The sequence below is a fragment of the Euleptes europaea genome, chromosome 4, assembly GCF_029931775.1.
Source record: "Euleptes europaea isolate rEulEur1 chromosome 4, rEulEur1.hap1, whole genome shotgun sequence".
Taxonomy (NCBI): Eukaryota; Metazoa; Chordata; class Lepidosauria; order Squamata; family Sphaerodactylidae; genus Euleptes; species Euleptes europaea.
In genome coordinates this window covers 109888956-109913375 of record NC_079315.1, presented here as the reverse complement: position 1 = coordinate 109913375, position 24420 = coordinate 109888956, and the positions used below count along the sequence as shown (strand labels likewise).

General features: G+C 39.7%; 1 protein-coding gene across 10 annotated transcripts in view; it reads right to left on the bottom strand.

Annotated features, from left to right (window-relative positions):
• Nucleotides 1-24420, bottom strand: part of TCF4 (transcription factor 4) — a 426474-nt gene that overhangs the window by 397613 nt on the left and 4441 nt on the right. For all 10 annotated transcript variants that reach the window (XM_056849214.1, XM_056849212.1, XM_056849208.1 and 7 more), the window contains one exon: nt 24186-24258. In XM_056849214.1, the coding sequence (XP_056705192.1) occupies nt 24186-24258 (73 nt within the window). The remainder of the gene's footprint in view (nt 1-24185; nt 24259-24420) is intronic.

The window sequence follows — 24420 nt, the reverse complement described above, 5'->3', positions numbered from 1 at the left end:
TTGCTAATGTGCAAATGACTAAATAACTTAATTACGTGAAATGAAGTGCACTTATAAGCACAGATGCTTAAGCTGAATCATGATAATGTTGTGTATATGAATATATTCTTTTAAAAATCAGTTTATTAACCAAACAGGAGGGCAAGGAAATACAAATGATCTCAACTTATAAAAATAATAGTGGGTTTCCATCACTAGTTAACAGGAAGCATAGGGGGGGAAAGTCTCTGAAAATCTTGAACACAGCGAGAATATGGTGCGTTCTACTATTCTCTTTAATGAAATCCTTTTGTCACATAGCACATTGAGGAATACGATAAATTTACATATTGATCCTAAAGATATTATATTTGGAAGTGGACCATGCCTGATCCAAGCAACTTCTTGTGGCCTGGCCAAACTCACTGGGGCTTTTCTTGCTCTTTATATATCCTGGAGAACATAAGCAAGGTTGCACTGTATGGCAAGACGATAGAACGTAAGAACATAAGAAAGGCCATGCTGGATCAGACCAAGGCACATCAAGTTCAGCAGCCTGTTCACACAGTGGCCAACCAGGTGCCTCTAGGAAGCCCACAAACAAGACAACCGCAGCAGCACCATCCTGCCTGTGTTCCACAGCACCTAATATAATAGGTTTTGGGGGAGCTGGAGCTCAGGGAGAACTCTCTTACTGTATGATAGCTCTTTTTCTCAAAATTATTCAAGTTGTTCACAGAGAAGACTGGATAAAAGCATAGGGGGAAGTCTCTGAAAATCTTGAACACAGCAAGAATATGGTGTGTCCTACTATTCTCTTTTATGAAATCCTTTTATCACATAGCACATTGAGAAATAGGAGAAATTTGCATATATAGAAGTGCGCCATGCCTGATCCAAGCAACTTCTAGTGGCCTGACCATGCCCACTGGGACTTTTTTTTGCTCTGTATATATCCTGGAGGACGTGCTTTTAAGGTCCTTTCCATTTCAAAAGTCGTTTGCCATGAGGAAAGATGGGCAGGTGCTTCGAAAGTACAAGAAGCTGCATGCTTCTTTGGACCTTGGCCAGTGGGGAAATATCCGAATAGAATCATAGAGTGGACCACCAGGGTCATCTAGTTCAACCCCCTGCACAAATAATGTGCTTAACCCTGTGGAGATGGCCTAGAATTCTATAAACCAACTTACAACACTCATTTTCTTCCATTACGGTACTTTAAGTTGAGAAATTGTCAAGTTGAGTGTCGTCATAGTGCAGTAGTTAGTGTTGGACTCATGAGATGGATTGACTCAATGAAGGAAGCCACACCCCTTAGTTTTCAAGACCCGATTGAGGTTGTTGACAGTAGGACGATCTGAAGGGCATTAATTCACAGGTCACCATAAGCTGGAAGCAACTTGATGGCACTTAACACACAGGACCTGGGAAACCTAAATTTAAAGCCTCACTCTGTCATAAATCTCACTAGTTGTCCTTTGGCCAACCATGCTCAGGCTAAACTCCCTCATTGTGGGGGGGGGGGGGCTCTGAGCGTAAAAATGGAGGAAAGGAGACTGATTTACGTTGCTCTGAGCTCACTGGATGAAAGGTGGCTAAAAACGTACTAAATAAATATTTCTCAACCTTGTATTAGTCTCCTGCACTGTTTAGGTCTCACATTGTACACAGAGAAGGCTGGATAAAACAAACAGCTTTTATCAGTTTACTACTGAAGTTCATGGGAAATTTTCTACTAACTTCATTAAAAGGCAGATTAGATTCTAACGCAGAAAGGAAAGAACATAGAGTGCACTTGATTCAAAAAACACAGACTGTGGCTTAAACCATGTCCCATTTGAGAGTGTCATGCTGAATATGAGAAGCTGTACAAATCACTTACAAAATTCTAAGTGTTCACTGATTCATCCATATTCATTCTTCTTCTCTTTGCCACTGTGCCCTCGCTGTAGGTGAATGTAGCATAACCATGTGCATGATGAGGAAATGAATAAGACAAATTTCTGAATGTGATTTTGAAGGAGGCTTCAACCAAATGAGCAACCCTGAAATGCACACTTCTAATTTTTACAATGGAAGATAAAATGGGTGATGTCCTCCAAGTGGCAGATTTGCAAATTCGGAGAGAGAAAAAGTGTGCGAGGGGGAGGACCAATCTCTTCTTCTTTATTCAGGAAGTAAGGGTGCTGAACACTGCCTTGTCCAGATTAAAGATGCTCCGGGCATTCTTCTCAGGCAGTGAAAACAAAGGAGCAGTGTTGGTATGAACTACTTTTCCGACTGTGCTAATGAGGAAACTCACACTACACAGTTATGCACAACCTTCTCATCAGCTAAATTGCAGGTTTCTGCAAGAGGAGAAGTCATACCTTCAACTATTTTCAGTGATAACATTCCAGCAAGGTTGCACTGTATGGCAGAACGTAAGAACATAAGAAATGCTCTGCTGGATCAGACCAAGGTCCATCAAGTCCAGCAGTCTGTTCACACAGTGGCCAACCAGGTGCCTCTAGGAAGCCCACAAACAAGACGACTGCAGCAGCAGCATCCTGCCTGCTTTCCACAGCACCTAATATGACAAGTGCTGGAGCTCGGGGAGTACTCTTACTGTATGATAGCTCTTTTTCTCAGAAGTACAGGAAGTATTTCTAAACACGGAAGGGCTAAGTACAGCAACCAATATGTCGATGATCGTTAAAGGGCGCCTTCTGAGGGTAAACTGTGATTCAGTAGGACTGAATTTTTAATGTTAAAGAAGCAATGTTAATCAACTTGGAATGTTTTAATTGAGCCCTTCGAACTGCAGAGCAACTTCTCTACGTGTCTAAAATTAGCTGCCTAGAAAATAAATCAGCAACCTACTCCATACCAATAGGCTAGCAGCCACTTAAAAGAACAGTACAAATGACTATCACTTGGGGATGGGTCACTAACTTTATCTTGCAAGAAACTGGGCTCTGCATGGAAATATATCACTAGTGATAACCCTTGCATTTCATGCCCTTGGAGACTACTGTTAACAGACTTTTAAATCCTCCTTTTCTGTAGTTATGAGTGCATGGCAACAGAGTCATCTTCATGCATCTGATGAAGAGGACTCTGCCCAAAGAAAGTTTATGCCATAATAATGTGTTAGCCTTTCATTTGCAACAAGACTGTGTTATTTTTAACACAGAAAACTGGAACTCAGGTTGATACATCCCAAAAGGAATTTGGCAATTCTTTATTGAGAGCCAGCATGGTGCAGTGGTTAAAAGCAGAGGACTCTAATCTGGAGAACCAGGCTTGATTCCCCACTCCTCCACATGAGCAGCGGATGCTAATCTGGTGAACCAGATTGGTTTCCCCACTCCTACACGTGAAGCCAGCTGGGTGACCTTGGGCTAGTCACAGTTTTCTCTGAACTCTCTCAGCCTCACCTACCTCACAGGGTGTCTGTTGTGGGGAGAGGAAGGGAAGGAGATTTTAAGGAGAATCAAACCAGCTTACAAGGTAAAGAATGTTGGCATATAAAAACCTTCTTCTACTGCTCCTCATCTTATTCATTTGTCTGCAAAGATTTTCACTTATGAGGGCACTAGAGTTTCTTTTTGTTCTGGTGCCTTTGAACCCAAACATGGCTAAGATGTTCTGTGATGTTTATTTCATTGGAGATAAAGACCAACAAGCATTGATTCTGAACCAGTGACTGCAATTCAAATAAAAATCAAATAATTTTATTGCACTGACTCAAAGTAATCAGTGAGTGCAACTGCAAAGTATTCATCTGAATTTTTTCAAATTGAATTTTATCATTTTAATTGGATTTTTAATTGTCTAAATGCTTTAACGTTTTCCACCCTGGTTGGATGGAAAGGTGGCACAAAAATGTTTTAAATAAATAAATAACTCACACATCTTTGTTAAAATGAATCTTGGGGTATTTCCATAATATGGTAGACTAGAATATGATTTTCCTGGTTCTGAAAAATAATAGATTAGAAAAATAAGGATAAGGTAATTGAGGATATGATGCCATGCTTTCGTCACTTCAGTTACTGGAAGGAACAAAATGAACGCTTGGTCTGGTTCATTATCTAGTCTTTAGATATCTAGTGATGAACAGTAACATTTTTTTTCTCTTGAGTCGTCAAAATCTATCCCAAATCAAAAATCTGGTATTTGTAAGGAAGTCTATTTTCCATAGCCCATATCACAGTGAATAATTTGGTCGTCTCCATGATTAAATGCTTTCAGTTCCTCAAAATAAGCCTTCACTTTTCTTGACAGCAGTTGTAGCCAACCATTTTGGCAAGCATGCCAGAGACCCAATCAAAAAAACAACATAATACTGCTTCAAAGCACATTTCATGTTCTGTCTTTTGGTACTTTGGGGTGGTTTGGTTAGTAATCTTCTGTGCTGAGGAGCAGGAAGGAGTATAGGCTGTGGGCCTGCTTTTGTTCACATGTACCACAGATCTCTGTTGCCTGTACCACCAATGCTGTAGGTTGGTTACACATAGTTTACGAACTTTACAGTTCCATGGACTGCAGGCAGCCATCTTGTGAGGGATGTATTGAACTACTATTACACGATTTAACTGATTTAAATTGTTTTGCGTTTGAGCTCTAAACTCATAAAGCACCAATAATGCATCCTTCAATTAAATAAGTGAAATACAAATTACCACCCCATCTTTTCCACAGTCCCATGGGAATATCGCAATGCCCTCATCTCATGAAATTATATACACAGCCTCTGAAATCCACTCAAGTGGCCGTAACTTGTCAGCTCTGATCTTTTCTAGAGGATAATGTAGTAATGACACCTTACATGGTTAAAACTTCCTCTGCTAGCTCTGTTTAATATAATGCTTCACACAATTTTTCATGTCAAGGGAATATATTTTGATTATCACGAAATCACAATGATAACTTTAGGAGTTCTAAAGAGTATCTACAGTGAGGAAGGTATTAAAAGCTACTGCACAGCCAAATTTGTTCTGAACTGAGTGTTTACTTAATGGTAATTGGTAATTCCGCTATGCTAACTTCCTAATTAGATGTCAGGCGCATTTTCAAGATCTTGTACATTTCAATCATAGAGGGGGATACAAAGAACAGCATCGCTATCTCGCATTGACCAAACTGCTTAATCAAATCTTGACATGAGCATGAACCTGAAGCACCGTCACCACTAAGCTGCCACTAGCGCCAATTAGCTGATCCAGTTTTAAGGACAGAGATAAAAGAAATAAACTGGAATATAAATGAGGACATTAGGGGAGGGAATAGACAATGCCTATTAGTTAATGAGCTGGACTGTTAATTTAATTCCAGGGTTCTGTGGTGTTTACAAACTATTTCATTTTTGGAACATAATTCTTCTATTAATATTAAAAGGCACCAATAATTGAACAGGAACAGCCAACGCGAGTTAGGGAAACCATGGGCTGGTAAGCATACTTACGAAGAAATAAACCATTTTCCCCCTCTCAAAAGCTTTTTATGGGCAAAATAAAGATGGGCCAAGAATTACTACAATGAACAACAAAATTCCATGAAAAGTGCTAATTTTAAGCTAATTGACATAAGAGCGCGGACAGAATCTAGAGTTACCTGATGTTTCTTGCTGTAGGGCTCATCTTTTATTTTGAAGCGGCCTTCCAAAACATGGTTCACAGCACATTTCAGCAATGCTCATTATTTTTGAAATTCTAGCATTCTGTTAATTGATATCCACAGCCACGAGAACACAGTGTATGCCATCCAATCCGGCCAAAGCTAGATCCAACAATGTCCCATTAAAAGAGTGAGAAAGTTTCCGCCGGGCTCAACAAGATTTACCCCACTCACCTAAAATCCTAGTAGTATTTACTTGAATGTGAGAACAAAAGACCAAATGTTGGCACTAAGTATTATACAAAGGATCTCGAAAGTAACATTTCATTAAACATATTTTATTGACAATTTACATATATATATATGTATGACAATTTAGAAAATTTATGCATTGCATTTTGTTGCTCAGCCCTCTCACCATGAAAAACATATTAATTTCTATTGTGGGACCAGTAAAATAAGAGGAGGCATTAATTACTCTTAAAAGAACCAAGTACATTTGATTTTTTCAAAGTGAAGAATAAAACATGTTTCTGTTACACAGAAAAATTTATTATTGTTGTTATTGTTACACCATCAATATACATGGTGCTCTACAGAGCACAGGAAGACAGGTCCCTACCCTGAGGAGCACACAATCACATTTTCAGACAAGGAAGGGAATGGGATGGACGAACATGGGAAGAACATGAATTAATTCCAGCCACTGAGGCATAGGCTTAGTTTCAATAGGGAATGCAGACTAACCCAGGTTATTCCAAAAACTTTACAGAAAAGGTGAGTTTTGAGGAATAATTTGAAGAAAGTGTGAGAGGTGCAGCTTTAAGTGAAGTGGACATCAAGGAGGAAAAGGCAACGCTATTCCTTTGTCTGAGAAGACACTTATCAGTTCAAGATTTATGTGAAACTTTACGCTACGTAGATACATAAAATAAAAATGAGGCCAAACATGTCCCACCCCCATTCCTCAAAAGATGAATAACTGCTGCTGCTCTGGCTTTAGTGGAAATTCAGATATACAAACACTGAGCACGTTAATTTGATGCAAACCTGGAGAGCTACAATGTAAGGAAGAATACAATGTGGACAGGTGAGAAACAGTGGAAAACACGAAAGGATGCTACTGTTCCAAATGATACTAAAGCCTATGGTTGCATTGAAGGATCCAGTTCAATTTCATCCTCATCAGCAATTCTTCCTATGTTGTAATGTAAAGCATGTAAAGGTAGACTGTAACCAAGAAATCAGAAGGAGATTGAGACTAGGAATGGAAGCCATGTAGGAGCTAGAAAAGATTCTTAAGTGTAAGGATGTGTCACTGGCAACCAAGATCAAGTTAATTCATGCCATAGTATTCCCTGTTACTATGTATGGGTGTGAAAGCTGGACAATGAAGAAAGCTGATAGGAAGAAAGTAGATTCCTTTGAAATGTGGTGTTGGAGGAGAGTTACAGATACAGTGGACCGCCAAAAGGACAAATAAGTGGGTTAAAGATCAAATCGAGCCTGAACTCTCCCTAGACGCTAAAATGACTAACTGAGGCTGTCATACTTTGGCCACTTTATGAGAAGACAAGTATCACCGGAAAAGACAATAATGCCAGGAAAAATGAAAGGCTGCAGGAAAAGAAGAAGACCCAACATGAGAAGGATTGACTCAATAAAAGAAGCCAAGGCTGTTCACGACAGTTCGTTTTGGAGGACATTGATTCATAGGGTCGCCATGGGTTGGAAGTGACTTGCCGGCACTTAATACACAATGTAAAGCTGAATCAAACCACCATAACAGTATGATAAAGGAAAATAATCTAGCTTGATGGATGTAGTACGGAAGGCCGAATATGATTTGGTCTAAACAAAGCATGAGCCTAAAACAGCAGGATTACAACTCTGCTTTGAATTGGTGAATATATTTATTCTGTCTATATAATTCAAAGCATGTCAACAAAGATCTCTTAGTACATTACACTTGTAAGACACAAGAAGCAAGAATTAAGCAGCAAATATCACCCCCCACAACTTTTACTAGGGATAATGAAGGGATAACTTCTAACTTATCTTTATATATCTTCTCAATTTTGCTAAGTCTGTATAGTTGCTTGAGGCAATTTAGAGGTTTTATGTTTCACTGCTTTTGCCAGGAACTACTGTTTGTATGTCTCACTGAACAGCCTGCAGAAAACACAGAGGGAAGACAACGTATGCAGTGCATTACGGGATAGACAGAATACACCCACCCATTGGAAAGAGCTGAATCATCAGCAGAAGGTAGATTCATCAATTGTATCAGCATATTCTGTGTATTACACACACACACACAAAAGGAACAATGCTATCAAACTACAGAGTATGCAGAGACACTTAGAATTTTCAGTTTTACGCCCTGCTGTAGAACAGAATATCCTGTACTTGAAGTATACCTGAGAGGTGCCTGTCTAGGATACATCAAAAAGAGATTCTGCACCCTTCCTAGAAAACTTTTTTTAAAAAATAACACACTGAGTAAGTTAACAAGGACATGCATCAGAAAGCCTTGAACTCTGTTGAGGATACCAACAGTAACTGCTTAAAAGAGTTTAAATTATTAAGAATGCTTTCGTAATTGGGAAAAAAATTAGAAAAATAATTGATTTTATCAACACCCTCTCTCTTATAAATAATGCTCTATGTAAACGTTTTTCAATTAAACTCAATACACAATAAGAACACCCTTAGTGCCAACCTATGCAGGGTTACACCCTTCTATGTTTATTCATTACTCTGCTCTGGTTCGACCTCACCTAGAGTACAGTGTTCAGTTTTGGGCACCACAATTTAAGAAAGATGTAGACAAGCTGGAATGTGTCCAGAGGAGGGCAACAAAGATGGTGAGGGGTCTGAAGACCAAGTCCTATGAGAAAAGGTTGAAGAAGCTGGGTATGTTTAGAATGAAGAGAAGACTGAAAGGGGATATGATAACCATCTTCAAGTACTTGAATGGTTGTCATATAGAGGAGAGTGCCGAGTTGTTTTCTGTTGCCCCAGAAGGTCGGACCAGAACCAACGGGTTGAAATTAAATCAAAAGAGTCTCCGTCTAGCCATTAGGAAGAATTTTCTAACAGTTAGAGCGGTTCCTCAGTGGAACAGGCTTCCTTGGGAGGTGGTAAGCTCTCCTTCCCTGGAGGTTTTAAGCAGAGGCTAGATGGCCATCTGTCAGCAATGCTGATTCTATGACCTTAAGCAGATGAGAGGGAGGGCACCTTGGCCATCTTTTGGGCATGGAGTAGGGGTCACTGGGAGTATGGGGGGGAGGTAGTTGTGAATTTCCTGCATTGTGTGCAGGGGATTGGACTAGATGACCCTGGTGGTCCCTTCCAACTCAGGTATTCTATGATTCTGTTCTATGATTTTAAGCCAATGAGCTGAGACAGTTGTGTATCTCTACTTAGGATGGCACTGGCTGCCTTTCATATGCCACTGACCTTTGGCATTCTGCCCTCAAGCCTTCACCCAAGATTGGAGCTAATGCTCACTTTATTATTATTATTATTTTGTCTAAAACACTTTTAGTTTGTCTCTTGACCATAAGTTCTCTGACAATGCAACAATACAAGAGTGAAGATCGATACAAAGAAGTCAGTAATATGCACAGGGAGAAAAAAACACCATTTTACCAAGCACCAATATGATACTAATGTTGGCACCAATCAAAATGGTCTGGAAAAGTATTCCATAGCCAGGGTATAGTCACAGAGAAAGTAGCTACATCTTGCCTCCAAAAGTGGGAATACCCAGAGCGGCAACACCTCTGAAGAAGATTAACCAGCAGGTTTTATGGAAGCAAGCAATCTTTTGGATATTCTCAGCCCACACCATTTAAGGCTTTGTAGGTCAAAACGATTATAGGTCTACGGCGATCTTATAACAGGTCACTTATTTTCCTGAGAAACAGTTTGAGGGGAGTGGGGGGGAACAGATCGGGGCAAAAATCTCCTGCTAGCCAGTGAAAAATTTTTACATGAAGAACAGTCATACCGAAAAGGTGGGGAAATATTGTTTTGTAAACATTCCCAACATTCAAAAGATGGGAAAAATAAAATTCAAATGTAAAAATAAGTTTTGGGTATGAATCCTAGATTTGTCTGCAAGAGGACGCCACATATTGTCAAATGAGACCTGAATATTACAACCAAATACAGCATGCACACTACCATGGCCCATTCTAATTCAACACACTAAAACTGGGGAAATTTAATTATTTCTGAGCTCATGGAAGATAGGGCTATTCATGGCTACTAGTAAAAATGGATGCTAGTCATGCTGCCTCCCTATTCTCTCCAGTATCAGAGGAGCATGCCTATTACATTAGGTGCTGTGGAACACAGGTAGGATAATGCTGCTGCTGTAGTCTTGTTTGAGGGCTTCCTAGAGGCACCTGGTTGGCCACTGTGTGAACAGACTGCTGGACTTGGTGGACCTTGGTCTGATCCAGCATGGCTTTTCTTATGCTTTGTTCCGTTCAGGTTTAATTCCAAATTTGTGAGTGTTGCACCCCGACAGCAGTCCTACACAGGTTACTCAAAAGTAAACACTTTCCAGTTCAATACTGCTTATTCCCAAATAGTGGACACAGGACCGTATTTTAAAATATCATGTCTCCCTATAACCCAGAAAACTACATATCAATTATAGCTACAAAACAGTTAACCTGAAAACATTCTACACAGACATGTTACTGTTCTGATTTAAACATAAAAAAATGTACGCTATGCCCGATGAAAGAGACAAAGCCATCACGAATTCATTTATGCAAGAAAGAAATTCCTTTTTATGAATCCAATTTTGACAGGTGTATCAACAATCTGACCTCATATCTGCCACTCTTATTCCTTCAAACTTCATGAACATGTTTGCCAATATTAAAAATATATATACAAAAACCATTTTTATTAGAGCCCAAAAATATGACTCTGAAACTGGAAGGGCCTTATCTAATTTCTACTAGATAGGGTGTGCAGAGTACAAGAAAAGGCTCAACGCTTGCATTATTGGCCAAGGGAAACTCATTCTCTTTCTCCTGGGAGCAGGCCATACCTTCCGAACTGAAGCAGCAGAGAGACTGGTATTGTTTCTTTGGTACAGGAGAAAACTTTATGCGGGACAGACTTTAGCCTCCCACTGCTAGCTTGCCTCAAGATTGACTGTATGGATAACGTGGAGCTTTTTCTTGTTGTTGTTGTGTGTGTGTGTGTGTGTGTGTGTGTGTGTGTGTGTGTGTGTGTGTGAAGTGCCGTCAAGTCGCTTCTGACTCATGGCGACCCTATGAATCAATGTCCTCCAAAATGTCCTATCTTTGACAGCTTTGCTCAGGTCTTGCAAATTGAGGGCCGTGGCTTCCTTTATAGAGTCAATCTCTCTCTTTTTGGGTCTTCCTCTTTTCCTGCTGCCCTCAACTTTTCCTAGCATGACTATCTTTTCTAGTGACTCTTGCCTTCTCATGTGACCAAAATACAATAGCCTCAGTTTAGTCATTTTAGCTTCTAAGGTCAGTTCAGGCTTGATTTGATCTATAAGCCACTGATTTTTTTGGGGGGGGGGGCAGCAGTCCATGGTATCCGTAACACTCTCCTCCAACACCACATTTCAAAGGAGTCTACTTTCTTCCTGTCAGCTTTCTTCATTGTCCAGCTTGTTTTCTTGTTTTAGAGGTTTAGACTAGAATCATAGAGTTGGGCCATACAGGCCATCTAGTCCAACCCCCTGCTCAATGCAGGATCAGCCTAGAGCATCCCTGACAAGTGCTTGTCCAGCCTCTGCTTCAAGAATGCCAGAGAGGGGAAGCTGACTACCTCCCTAGGCAGCTGATTCCACTGCTGAACAACTCTTACTGTAAAAAAATTTTTTCTAATATCCAGCTGGTACCTTTCCCCCTGTAATTTAAACCCATTAATATGAGTGTCTAACTTGCCTACTAGGAGCCTCATGGCGCAGAGTGGTAAGCTGTAGTACTGCAGTCAAAGCTTTGCTCACGACCTGAGTTCGATCGCAACGGAAGTCAATTTCAGGTCACCGGCTCAAGGTTGATTCAGCCTTCCATCCTTCCGAGGCCAGTAAAATGAGTACCCAGCTCGCTGGGGATAAAGTGTAGACAACTGGGGAAGGCAATGGCAAACCACCCCGTAAACATAGTCTGCCTAGTAAACATCGGGGTGTGACATCATCCCATGGGTCAGTAATGACCCGGTGCTTGCACAGGGGACCACCTTTACCTTGCCTACCCAGAATTCCTTGGGCACAACAGTTACCACTTAGGACAGTATCCTGAGTAATGCATGGACTCATTCAGCAATGATGGGAGCACATTATAATGAAACAATGCAAGAAAATGTACATATCATCAACACAGAGTCCATGGCATATACATGCCAAAATAATTTATTGGATTTATCCTCCGATTGAATCTTGATATTGAATCCTTACTACTGTTTTTTGAAAAATTGAATAAACTGTTGAAAAATCTTAATATGTAGACCAAAAAACCAGGACATTACAAAAGCAGTATCTGTGATTGCATTGCTGTCTCCAACCACACCCCCTTCTTTGCTTGCCTTCTTATGCAGGGGTGTCAAATTCTGATTTTCTGTTCCCAGCAAGAAAGTGAGAACGTTGTTCACCCATACACTGGAGCACTGGAGGTGTTGGGGACGCAATCAAATAGGAAAAATTTGCCACCATGCCGAAACCAAACGCTTTTTGCCTAATTCAAAAGCTCTGCGCCAAATTACAAACTTCTCAAAATAAAGACTAGCAATGGAGTCGATGACAGATTCTGAAGTCTAGAAGCAACAGCAGGTGCTCCAACAATACAAGGATATAATTCAATCAGGCTTTTGGCTGATGTTGTAAGTGCAAAACGACTCAAATTGTTTACGAACAGCACCAGAACCACGAAGATTAAATTACAGCCTTGATATTTGATCAGGAGTCATGCATTGCTTGTTATTTTTTAATAAAACAATTTTTAAGTTATTTATCTTCTAGGTCAACTGAATTTAAAAGGTGCTATGAGAAAAGAATCCAGGCTATACGCTGAGCTAAGACAGCAACTCCCAGTTTTACATATATATAGCTTAGGGGTCCATTGGTCATGCCAGCATTATCAAAATTCTGGCAATGACTATCCAACTTGGAGGCTGCTTTAATGTACAAGCTGTAATTCATTGCTCAAACAATTCACTGGCTAAGCACATTCAGTTCGGGGCTGGATTATGACCGATACAAATTATATTTTATACATTCAAATGCGTAAAAGTATGAATAGGGATCTATGCTTAAATTGGGGGGGGTCACTGCATGACATTTATCACATTATTAATCACATTTAACAAAAAATGGCTTTTCAGGATACTTTTATTTCTATACCTTAGTATTAAAATTTATCAGCCTGGGTAAGTCCATTAAATAGCCACTCACCAGGTAAGAATTGCCTCCGTGTGCCCAGGCAAGTGATGGTTTGCACATGTTAGCTCTTTTTTTAGTTTGTTTTTATACAGACGTACTGTGGCAGATTGTTGAGGACCACTAACTTTCATATATTTACAGCCCACCCTGTCCATATCTCTATTGGACCATGTTCTCAATACCAATTTTTCCTTGGAAAAAATCAGTCATTCTAAAAGACAATTCTCTCCAGAAAATAAGTATCTCCTTTTTAAGCAAAAAAGTCTCCACACAGACAGCAAAAGTAGAAACTTTAAAGAGAGAAAAGCCAAGAGAGAATGCAAAGTTGCTAGCTACTGGATACCAGTGCAGAATGCAATAGAAACAAAGTGTCCATGATCAAAGTACCACCAAAAACAGTAGCAATGGTCAACATCTCTCAGCCTTTTTCCTTGTTTTTGCAATTTTGTTAGTAGTCTGAAAAATACTGACAACAAAAAGTCATAATTTACAGTGGGATTGTAACTTAAGACCTGGTTAAACAGGGTATAATTTGGGCATATAAGAACATAAGAAAAGCCATGCTGGATCAGACAAAGGCCCATCAAGTCCAGCAGTCTGTTCACACAGTAACCAACCAGGTGCCTCTAGGAAGCCCACAAAGACGACAACTACAGCAGCATTGTCCTGCCTGTGTTCCACAGCACCTAATATAATAGGCATGTTCCTCTGATCCTGGAGAGAATAGGTATGCATCATGACTAGTATCTATTTTAACTAGTAGCCATGAATACCCCACTCCTCCATGAACATGTCCACTCTCCTCTTAAAGCCTTCCAAGTTGGCAGCCATCACCACATCCTGGGGCAGGGGGTTCCACAATTTAACTATGTGTTGTGTGAAGAAATACTTCCTTTTATCAGTTTTGGGCCATCTTTCAATACAACTTCTCATAAATAGCTCAATCCAACAGGTAGAACTTAAATAGTTAAGTGACACTTGAAGACTGTGACTACACTGATGAGGATTTCTCATCTGAGGCCAAGAGTAAGCAATGGATCCAAAATGCAGCAGGCCACACTAGATATATATCATGAGCACAGAGCCACAACGTGCATGTTTCAGATGCATGAAAAAGCATTCGACACATCTGCTTTTTGAGCAATGTTTTTTTCATTCTGAAACAGGGACCCTCAAATATGAAAGTCACCAGATAAAGTTCAGAAGATACCAGATAAATTCCGTTTCCCACTGGGCCCACTGGGGGTAGAGGAAAAGGTTGTATTTGTTTTGTTGTTTGTTTTGCAAAGCAGCACAATTATCTGCAAGATTAAAAAAAGAAACAGTGCAAACAAAAACAAGGTACTCTATGAGATCATCAGACAAAAGGGAAAAAAACAAGGTACACAGGGTGGGGGGGGGGGAGGAAGAAAGCAATACCGACAAAAGCCTGGGTACAGCCTATCATTGACAGTTCTGTAAATACAGACACTGCTTATAAGCTACAAACAGGTTTTAAACTAGATGCTCGGATTCAAAAGATGGTGTAAGCCCTGAAAACCAATACCAGGAAAGTCTGCACCATAGCAGGCTGCCATGAGGGCCAGCAAACATTTAGAATTGGGACACTTGGGTATTATGCTTTTGCAATACAGACGCATCAACATCCAACTTCAAAGGGGGAAAGATGCATTTTATAAATTCCTCGCACTGGGTCCAGAGCCCAAAAAACAGTGCTGAATTCCAGGTAACTGAGACTTTAAAAAAAAATTCTATACAGTTTAAACAGGGTGGGAGAGAGGGCATCAAAAATAGGAAGGGAGGGAGGGAGGAAGGGAGAGAGAGACAGAGACAGAGAGAGAGACTGACTTTTGCAATCAACAACATTATTTTGTCTCAGGAGGCTCCATAGCAACTCAAAATTTGTGGTGATATGAAGTAACAGGAGGTGAATCTGGAGATGGCGGGCAGAAGAAACTAAAAGTAGCTGATCTCGAAGGAGAGGAGGGTTGAATTCCTATATGGGCTTTATGAACATCTGGGAACACCAATGCTCAAGACTTACTATATATCTATAAATATGCAAACAAGCACTCAAATGGACAAAAGAGGCATTGTTGTGCCCCACTTCCTTCAAGTAATTTCTCCATTTATTTTGTTTATGCCGCACCTTTCTCCCTATAGAGAACCCAATGCAGTTTGGTACTTTCTTGTCTGCTCCATTTTATACACACAACAACCTTGTGAGGTAGGTTAGTACTACTACAACACAAGCAACTTATGGATCCATAAATCTTTCTTCTAAAATGAAGATATAATGGGGGTGGGGGGACTTTCCAAACAGGAGCCTCAGGGGGAGAGGGGAGACACAGAAAATCATCGCTGTAGAAATAAGTAATGACAATTACATGAATAAATCAGATTTAAAAAGAGAATTCAACAGGCTGAGTGCTATCGAGTGTTAGACAGACCCAGAAGTTCTATCTTCCAGTTCTGACTTACTCATGAGCCCACTATGTGGTCTTGATAGCCCCCTCTATCAGTTTCATATCCCTATAAAAATAATGGCATACTTTCACAGGACTGTTGTAGAGATGAGAGTAATAACATTTTAAAGCTCTCTTACAGAAACTGTAAATAATAATGAAATAATGAAATGCAATCTGCATAATTTAGTGCTGACTATCAAATAACATCTATCTGTCATTTAGAACTCTAGTACGAGGAATATTATGATTATTTCATTTTCATCCTGCTTCGCCTCTAAAAAAACGCAGGGCAGCAGACATTGTTCTCCTTCTCCAGTTCAACAACCTCTCCAGTTCCTTCTCCACAACAATCTTGCAAGGTAGGTTAAGATAAGAGATCATAAGTCATACAAGGCCACTTAGTAAGCCCTTAGACAAAATGGGAATCAGAGTGGTCCGAGTCCAATACTCTATCCCACACTGGTTCTCTACGTAGTAAAGAATGAAAAATGTATTGTATATAGCCAATGGCCATCACAATTTGCTAAAACATATAAAATACAAATACAATAGATCTAACTATGTATAACAAGTGTTTATTTTTTTAAAAAAAATGTATCTAACAACATGCACATAGACTGCCAAAGGACAGCTCCTGCTGACAAAAGATTCGGGGGGGGGGGAGAGCTGTAAATAACACCAACGGATTTAATGCTTTTTGACTGTCAATTTTTGCTCCCAAATGAATGCACCTACATGAATGGTGACCAATGACAACCAAATAGGACTTGCCTAACCCTGATGCAAGACGAGAGCATCTCCTTCGTCTGCATCATAGTGCTAGCTCCTAAACTTCATTTTTAAAATGGGAATAAGAAAGCAAGATGCCTGCTCTCTGTAGTAAGGAGCACTTATGACTGAAGTTGAGCATCAACATCAGCTGGACTAGCAAAAAAAGTAAAACTGCATAAAAGCATGGAAACAAATTTAAAACATTTTTTAGAAAAACCTTGTCATGTTTCCCTGGAATACATGCATTTAAGAACCTCTGGAGTTTCTGCTTCAGATAACCTAATAAAAAGACGCACACTCCAGCCACAGTGCAAGAGGTCATTCAAGCAAAGGGTATACTTCCTAAAAGTCAACTTTTTTTTAAAGTGATGAAATTTAGCCCTAAGAACAGGGGGTGTCAAACATACAGCCTGTGGCTGGATCCGGCCCCTTAAGGGCTCTTATCCGGCCCGTGAGCAAGCCGAGGCAGCCCTCCCTCTAAGTCTTGATATGGGCTGCCGAGCCCGCAGTGGGCTCGCCAGCCGAGTAGGCCACCTGCCCCCATTCTCAATCTGGGCTGGCGAGGCATGGCCCGGCCCGACCAAGTGACATTTATGTCATATCCGGCCCTTGTAACAAATGAGTTCGACACCCCTGCCTTAGAAACTTCAGCCTTAATGATACAATGCGATCTCATCTGGCTCACTGTATTTTCATATCTTATTCCACTCCTAGGGCTAGACATTTATAAACTTTATATAGCATAAATGCTAATTAGATAGCAGAAAGACAATGCTCAGATATACTAAGCAATTCTGAGTATATCGAAATGCAAAGCATTGCCAAATTAATCTAATTTTTCCTGCTTTGTGCATGGTACATTCCTTACACAGAGAATCATTTCCATGTAGAAAACTGCATGTACCCAGTCAATTGCAGCAAACATACATACATGTGTCTACTTGGCAGCATGTAGAAGTGATACCGATATGGGAAATTAATCATGGATGAAGCACCCCAAGAATCCTAATGGATCAATCACAGCTAATTGATTCCCTGAAGGTCTAAGATCAGTAGTTTCCAAAATAACTAAACAAAGAGATGCTCCCATTAAATATGAGCTTACATTTCCCTTACAAGTTTAATTTCTCTCCTCTTTCCAATGCACCCCTTATTATGTCCACCACACTGACAAACATTTACTCGAGAACATTTTGGTAAATGATCTTTAAAATGCAGACTGCTACAAACATACACACTGTTCCTGATTAAGCAATTGCAGATCTGTTATCTTGCCTTCAGGGAACAGATCTAAATAGCATCATAATATCAAACACTGAAAACCACAGGCCTGGGGCCACCAGGCCTGTGCTTCCTTGTAGGCTCAGCTAAGTTGCAAACTTCCTGATATAAAACGTAGCTTGCCATTAGGAGCAAATGTTTGATCTGCAGTGCTTACAAAATGACTATGTTTGTAATAACAGATTAAAGATTAAGTTTAGAACAAAACTATTTATGAAAGTCTTTACTTCTCTGTGATTCTGTTCATTTAAGAGAGAATCGAGTAATTAACAGCATAAACTTCCATTACTTCATTCTATTATATACAGTAGTTCATCTGTTATTTAACTGATTATCTCATTACCAGGGTAAAAGACAATTTGCTGATTTTGTCAAATGTTAACAGAGTTTCATTCCCAGCAGCCCTTAGACCACAAGGATTGCATTTGTGCTCTTATATGTGCATACATTCCCTGGAATTATTAGCATGATACTCTCCTTTAAGCTTTCTCCTATATGGGGCAATGGAAGAAAGAATGAGATTTTACCTTCTCACATCACCAATCAGATGTGTCTGTTCCACCAGACAACACACATTTAAAACTCAATGCTTACAGGCCTGAACAGTGCAACAATTATCTCAGCTAAAATCTGGGAATTAACCACAAAATCAGAGACAAGACAGGCATACCAGGTAAGTGGGGAGGTTGGGGGAGAGTTTAAAAGGGCACTGGCCTACATCACATACAGGGGAAAAATTGGGGAGAATATTGTCAATCCCGGTAGAATGATGTAGTACAGAGTATATGACACAGTGGTTGTAAACGCCTCAATTGCGGGCTCTCTGAACGAACAAAGCACTTGTTATAGATCAATAAGCCAATTAAGCAGAAGCAGTAATATTTGAGACAATCTAGGGACTTCACCTCAAGTGAGCTTGCTCATACATATTATATTATTAAATAGTAGCGCCGCTCACTCAGGACTTCGATAAATGTTCACATCCACAATGTTCTGTACCTGGTACTACAAAAGTTCTCGTCAAAATAGTAAAAGAACCTTTTGAAGGGCGACAAAGCTTTTCTTCTAGTTTTTCCCCCTGAATTAATAAGTGTTTAGTTGTAGAATGTATGCAGAAATAGAATTGGAAAGAGTCTGAGGTGTGCCAGTCCCCTTTAGATAATTTTAAAGCGGTATCTTCTGATGAAATTTAGTACATCGCTTGGTTGTACATTTACCTCATGGTTAATTAATAGATATTTGCCTGCAATTCTCCAATCATGAGGCAAAGTAAATTGCATTTTCCCTCACTACCACCTTCCATTACTTAGAGGCAGGTTCGCGGCTACTTAGTGATAAAGGCAACAGTTACCTCTCAATGCAACTGTCAAGGATAAAAGTGCTACTACAAGATGCTCTGATTTTCATTCCCATTTAATGATGAAGCAGAGGATGGCATGCTGGCAAATCATTTGTGCCTGTTTATAACCAGGTCAGAAGGAACAGCCTCATACCATCAATTTTGCTCCTATTGTCTTATGGCCTGCAAGTTACTTTAACAGTTGTATCTTGGTCCCAAATACTTCTCAATACAAAAAGTTTTTCTTTTTTGGCTTTGGGCACATGATGGTTCTCACTTTATGGCCTTGAAGGATGTGGCAGGTAGTACAACACCTAACAGATTGGCCAATAACTGGCTGGCAGCATTGCTACCCTTGCGATAATAAAATGTAAGCGGAAGGACCTGTGGAAGAGAAGACACATTCTCTCTTTTTAATCATAACTGTACAATGTAAGCAATGTCAAATATGGAAGTCACTGCTCATGTATTTGCATGCTTAAATCCCTAATGATTCCCAAAGACAAAACAAAGAGAAAACTATTCAAAAATATAAGTGCCATCTGCCATTGAAGAGTGGCAGCTTAAATGATTCAAGGGCCTTCCATGTATGGTACTAAGAGCATTTTTTTTTGGTGCCCCACTTCACTGGAATGGTGGAATATCATGTGTCAGGATAATAAACATGGTCTAGCACACACACAAAAGCCCCCTGTGCATGTTCAATCCTGTCCTCTAATTCTCCCCCCTCCCCCAGAACTATGCCCTTCTGCTCAACTTCAACTATTAAACATTTAAGTATCAGGGCAACCTTTAAAAACATCATATAACCAAATCTTATCCAGTCACCAGTTTTATGCACTAGTAAAATGTCACGACTGCTACATTCTCCTATCATCTACGCTTAAGCAACCATTTTGCATATTTCTATTGTTTTCAGACAAACCCAAAAACAAAAGCTCTAGGGTTCTCCTTATACTCATTACTCCATTTAAAGCTAGGTATGCATATATTGCATCTATGATCCGAAAGAAACACAGGAGCCAGAATAGGTGAACACGAACAAGAAAGGACGGGAAGTTGTTAATAGTTGTCATATTTTATTTTTGTGGCAACGGTTCAAATCCATTGTAACCGCTGAGAGCCTTCAGGACCGAGAGGAATACAAATATAAACAATTAAATAAATATTACGGTAGGGCCAGTCTGTGAACAAAACATTCTAATGACAAATATTTCATTTAAGGCCTCCCGCTGCTCTGCTACCCATGGAATAATGTTTTATTCCAGCAGCCATGCTTCATCAATGCTGTGTATGTTTAGAGGAAAATACAAAAGGAATTAATTTACCTAATTGCACTGAGAACTATCCATCCAATGATGTCAGCTCTGCAATCCACTAAAGAAGGCCTAGTTTCTCACAAACGACATACAAGGTAGTCAACTTCGGTCTAGCCTGTACCACTTCAGACTGGAGATGGGTGCTCACGTGACTGAAAATTCGCCATTTAAACAAACAAAAAAACCCTCTTTCCACATAGAAAATGAGCGTGCTCGGGGGAAGAGTAGGCTATAACCCTTCTCCTTGACATCTTATTTTTTTTGCGTGTGTAGGCAAAAAAAAAATTTGTACAAAAGCACACTCAACCATGTGAGCCTCTACCTGCAGTCTGAAGAGGTACAGACCAGAAACAAGTTTATCTCCTCATTCTGTTTGCAAGGCTGGAGATTTTTTTTTTTCATTTTATAGCAGAGGTTCTTAACCTATATCACAGTAATCCTCTTTAAAGCTGGGAAGGGAAATTTAAGCCTGCCCAAGTATTACCAAGACAACATAAACCAGAGAGTTCAGCTGGCAAAAACCCACTCCAGGAGGAACTGCGGGGCCGGCAGATCTGTGGCAAAAGATGAAATAGGGCTCTCAGAAAATGCCCCCCACCCGACCTGCAGCACTCACGCTGCCACCTGCTCTCAACTTAACCTAGGTTGTTGACAGGCAGGAGACGGCTTGGCATTTGGGAAGGAACCGCTGAAGAACTCACGCTTTACCTAGCAACTGCTCACGTCTACCTAAGTAATGCCCACCTTTCATATTTCGAAAGATTCACAGGCTCTGCTGGTCCTGCTACTTTACTGGCCCACCTCATTCATACTGAGATCCACACTGTTTTCATTTCAGATATCTGTAACAACTATGGGGCCGAGGGGTGAAACCACAAGTATATCAAAGGGGAGTGAAATTAGTAAAACTTCATACAATAGAAGGAAACTGCAAATGCCGCAAAGATGGCTAATGACCTTATCCCTAACGTAACAGTCCTAGCTCACCCCCCAATTTTGCAAAACAAAATTTTCTAGGAATAGAAAACAATCATCTGCTTTCATAAATGTGGCAGTAGACTCCAATGTGCTGAAGAATTAAACCCATATCCTTGTTATTCAGGCTGAGCCCGGGGAAAGTTCCCTTAAATGTTATTCAGGTCCTCCCCAGTTTCCCCTGTTAAGGTCACAAGGCCTCTAAACCATCATGGCTGGATTGTTTTAGTGCTCTCTGCTGAACACCTGCAAACATCAAACAAAAACTGCTGGTCCTTTACAGCACTGACAAAAGCCTTTCATGTGAAAAATGCATCCTGGGAATGCCAGGCCTGTGGCTCAGGTTACATTCCTCTCTCCCTTGCAGACTCCCAATTTTTTTGAGGTAGGAAGAAGCCACATTTGCAAAATTAGAGATTAAAGGAAAAACACAGGCCCACTGTATTTTTGTCCACACATTACAAGCCCACAACAGATTACCATGTATTAAAGGAGCAGATTTTTAAAAAGACAGAGAGAAAGCCAACACATACAATTCCTTTCCTTCGGGATCATCTGCTGTACACCAGAAATTTCAAACCGATACACAAGACGCTGCTAGCATTCCAGCTAAAGGGAGGACTAAACTTAAAAAGAGATATGGACAAATGCCTATATTCCCTACTCAAACCTTTAGAGCGCATCTTCCCCAGCAAAGAAAATAAACTGCATCTGAGTCTCAGTTTATAATTTATTTACTAAAAGTCCTGCTATATCAATATGTGAAGTCAGGGAAACAATATAGAGTCTAGAATGACTCCACAGTGGTGCTGAGTTTTCTGCCCCTGATAGTCCGTTGTCTAAAACATATCTTGCTGCAGTCTCCAAGAACTTCAGAACACAATCATGTTTAGACCGACTATTAACAGTTGCAACGCAAAGGTGCACAAGTATACCTTCAAGTCATCAGTTTCCCCCAATATTTAGTACCAGTTAATCATGTGTGGGATTCTGCAACTTTCTGTAGCTACTGAATGTTCCATTAGCGTTTGCCATATGCCCAAAAAGAAAAGAATGCTACTATTTAGCATAGAGAACTCAACGTCTTCAGCACATTATTATAACAGTCCTACTTTTATTTCTGTCCAGCAGAAGATGACACTAGAATTTCTCTTTGTGTTACATGCATATATAGCAAAAGTAACCGTTCATACACACAATCTACTTGGAAATCAGTCCAGTGATTTCAAATGGATTTATTTACAAGGTTTGTGTAGCACTGTGGTTTGAGGCATTGTTTTAAGATCTCCAATGCTTAATTGTACTACGTTGACTCAGGGGTTTTTTTCCCTTTTCTTTTTCATTATTTGCTTGTTAATGCATACATGCAAAAATGTTGTGTGAGGCACACTACCATGAAAACTTTTCCTAGATTTTTGGATCATGTCCTCACCGCTTTTAAACAGCTAATCAACTGGCCTCACAGTAGATTATTAAATTGAGGACAATCCCTTAAAATGAGCATCCTGCTAATAGTAGCTAGGCCAATAGTTAGCCATAGCGTTGATTGTATATAAGCCTGACAAATTGATTTATCTGGCACAAATACTTTACGGCCTCTACAATGAGGGGATCCTGAACACTATACTTTCTTGAAAATTAGCTACTGTAAATAAAAATATTACCAAATGTAATTAATCCCTACAGGGCATAATTTGGTAGGTATAAAATTCCATTGAAACCGATGGGGATTGAATCTAAGAAAACGTGTTTAGGAATTAAGGTGTAATGATGCCCATCAGTGAAATCCCTTAATATCATTGTACTGAAGATATAACTGTCAATGAGACATACTTCTGTTCATTTTAAAAAAATGTATCAATATAATCAAAGAATTTTGAGATGGAAGCTTATCATATAAATACAAATTGAACTTTTTGGGATCATCACTTGGGCAGAAAAAAGGACTGTTTTAATCAAGTGCCTACTGAAAACAACACTATTTCATTCCAGATACACGTTGCTTCCAGACGTACTCTATCAAAATCATCGGGAATTTTGCCATTGACTTGACAGGAATAGGAGAGCACCCCTAGATAATCATTGGTAGTGAACTCAGAAAAACTTGTAAAAATGTAACATCTGGTTCAGAGATGCTCTCCATATAAGAACACTTTGTACAGTGCAACTGCCAAAATACTGAAAACGGTGCAGCTGTTTAATTGTAGATATATCTGAGGTGCGTCCAAAGAACCAAATGCAACAATTTAGGGAACTGAATGCAATGAAATTATTTGGGAGGGGGATTCAAATGTGCATTTCTCTTTGCTAGCTTAACAGAAAATGAATAATTTCCAATATATAAACAGCTTCTGTTCTTGACATTCAATTATTATATGCAGAAGCTCTTGCATTTACAACCAAACTACACAGGAAGATTCTATTTTTTCTTGAATGCAAAACTTTCTTCCTTCCTCACATATATAACAAATAAGCATGCATATGAATGTCAATAGGGTCTTCCTCTAAAAGGAGTAAAAGCCTTTAAGAAAGCCAGAATAACAGATTTTATTAATTTAAAAAATCATTCAGTTATACTACCTAGACATTTCGCTAATGAATCCCTAAACAATCCATCGCCAAACGCTAATCTCTAAAACAGAATTAGGGCTTTACAAAAACAGGTTGGGTACTGAACGCGAAGAGGATTTATCCCTGAGGTATGTTTACGTTCCTCACATAACAAAAGGGGAAAGGGATTTTTAGAATTTTAAAAACCCGCCAACACTTCATTTTGTTCAAAACCGCTTGTAAACTACTTCTTGCAGAATGACCACTGACATGAAATAGATATTTAAGGTAGGTTCTATAATACACACATGGCATTGCAAACATCATGAACAACTCAACTGAAATCTCAATAGAAGCCCTCTCCCCAAAACGGAGTTCTCTTGCTAAAACAGGCACGCACAGCAGATGCGGAAAAATATCTAAGGACACTTAACTGCATGCTAAACACAAACTGTACATACTTGAGCCAGTAAAATGTCCACTTGCCAACGAAGTTGGTCCATTTTTTCCACTGCTCACAGGAGGTGAAAACATCTAAAAGAAAACAAAGAGGCATTATTGTAGGTAAACAGGATTTCCCACACACACACACACACCATCAATTGATAGCTTAGGTTTCATCTTGAATCTACACAAAAACAAGTTTATTTAAATATGAAATATCTCCCATCTCCGTTTTCACAAAGGTAAAGTAGT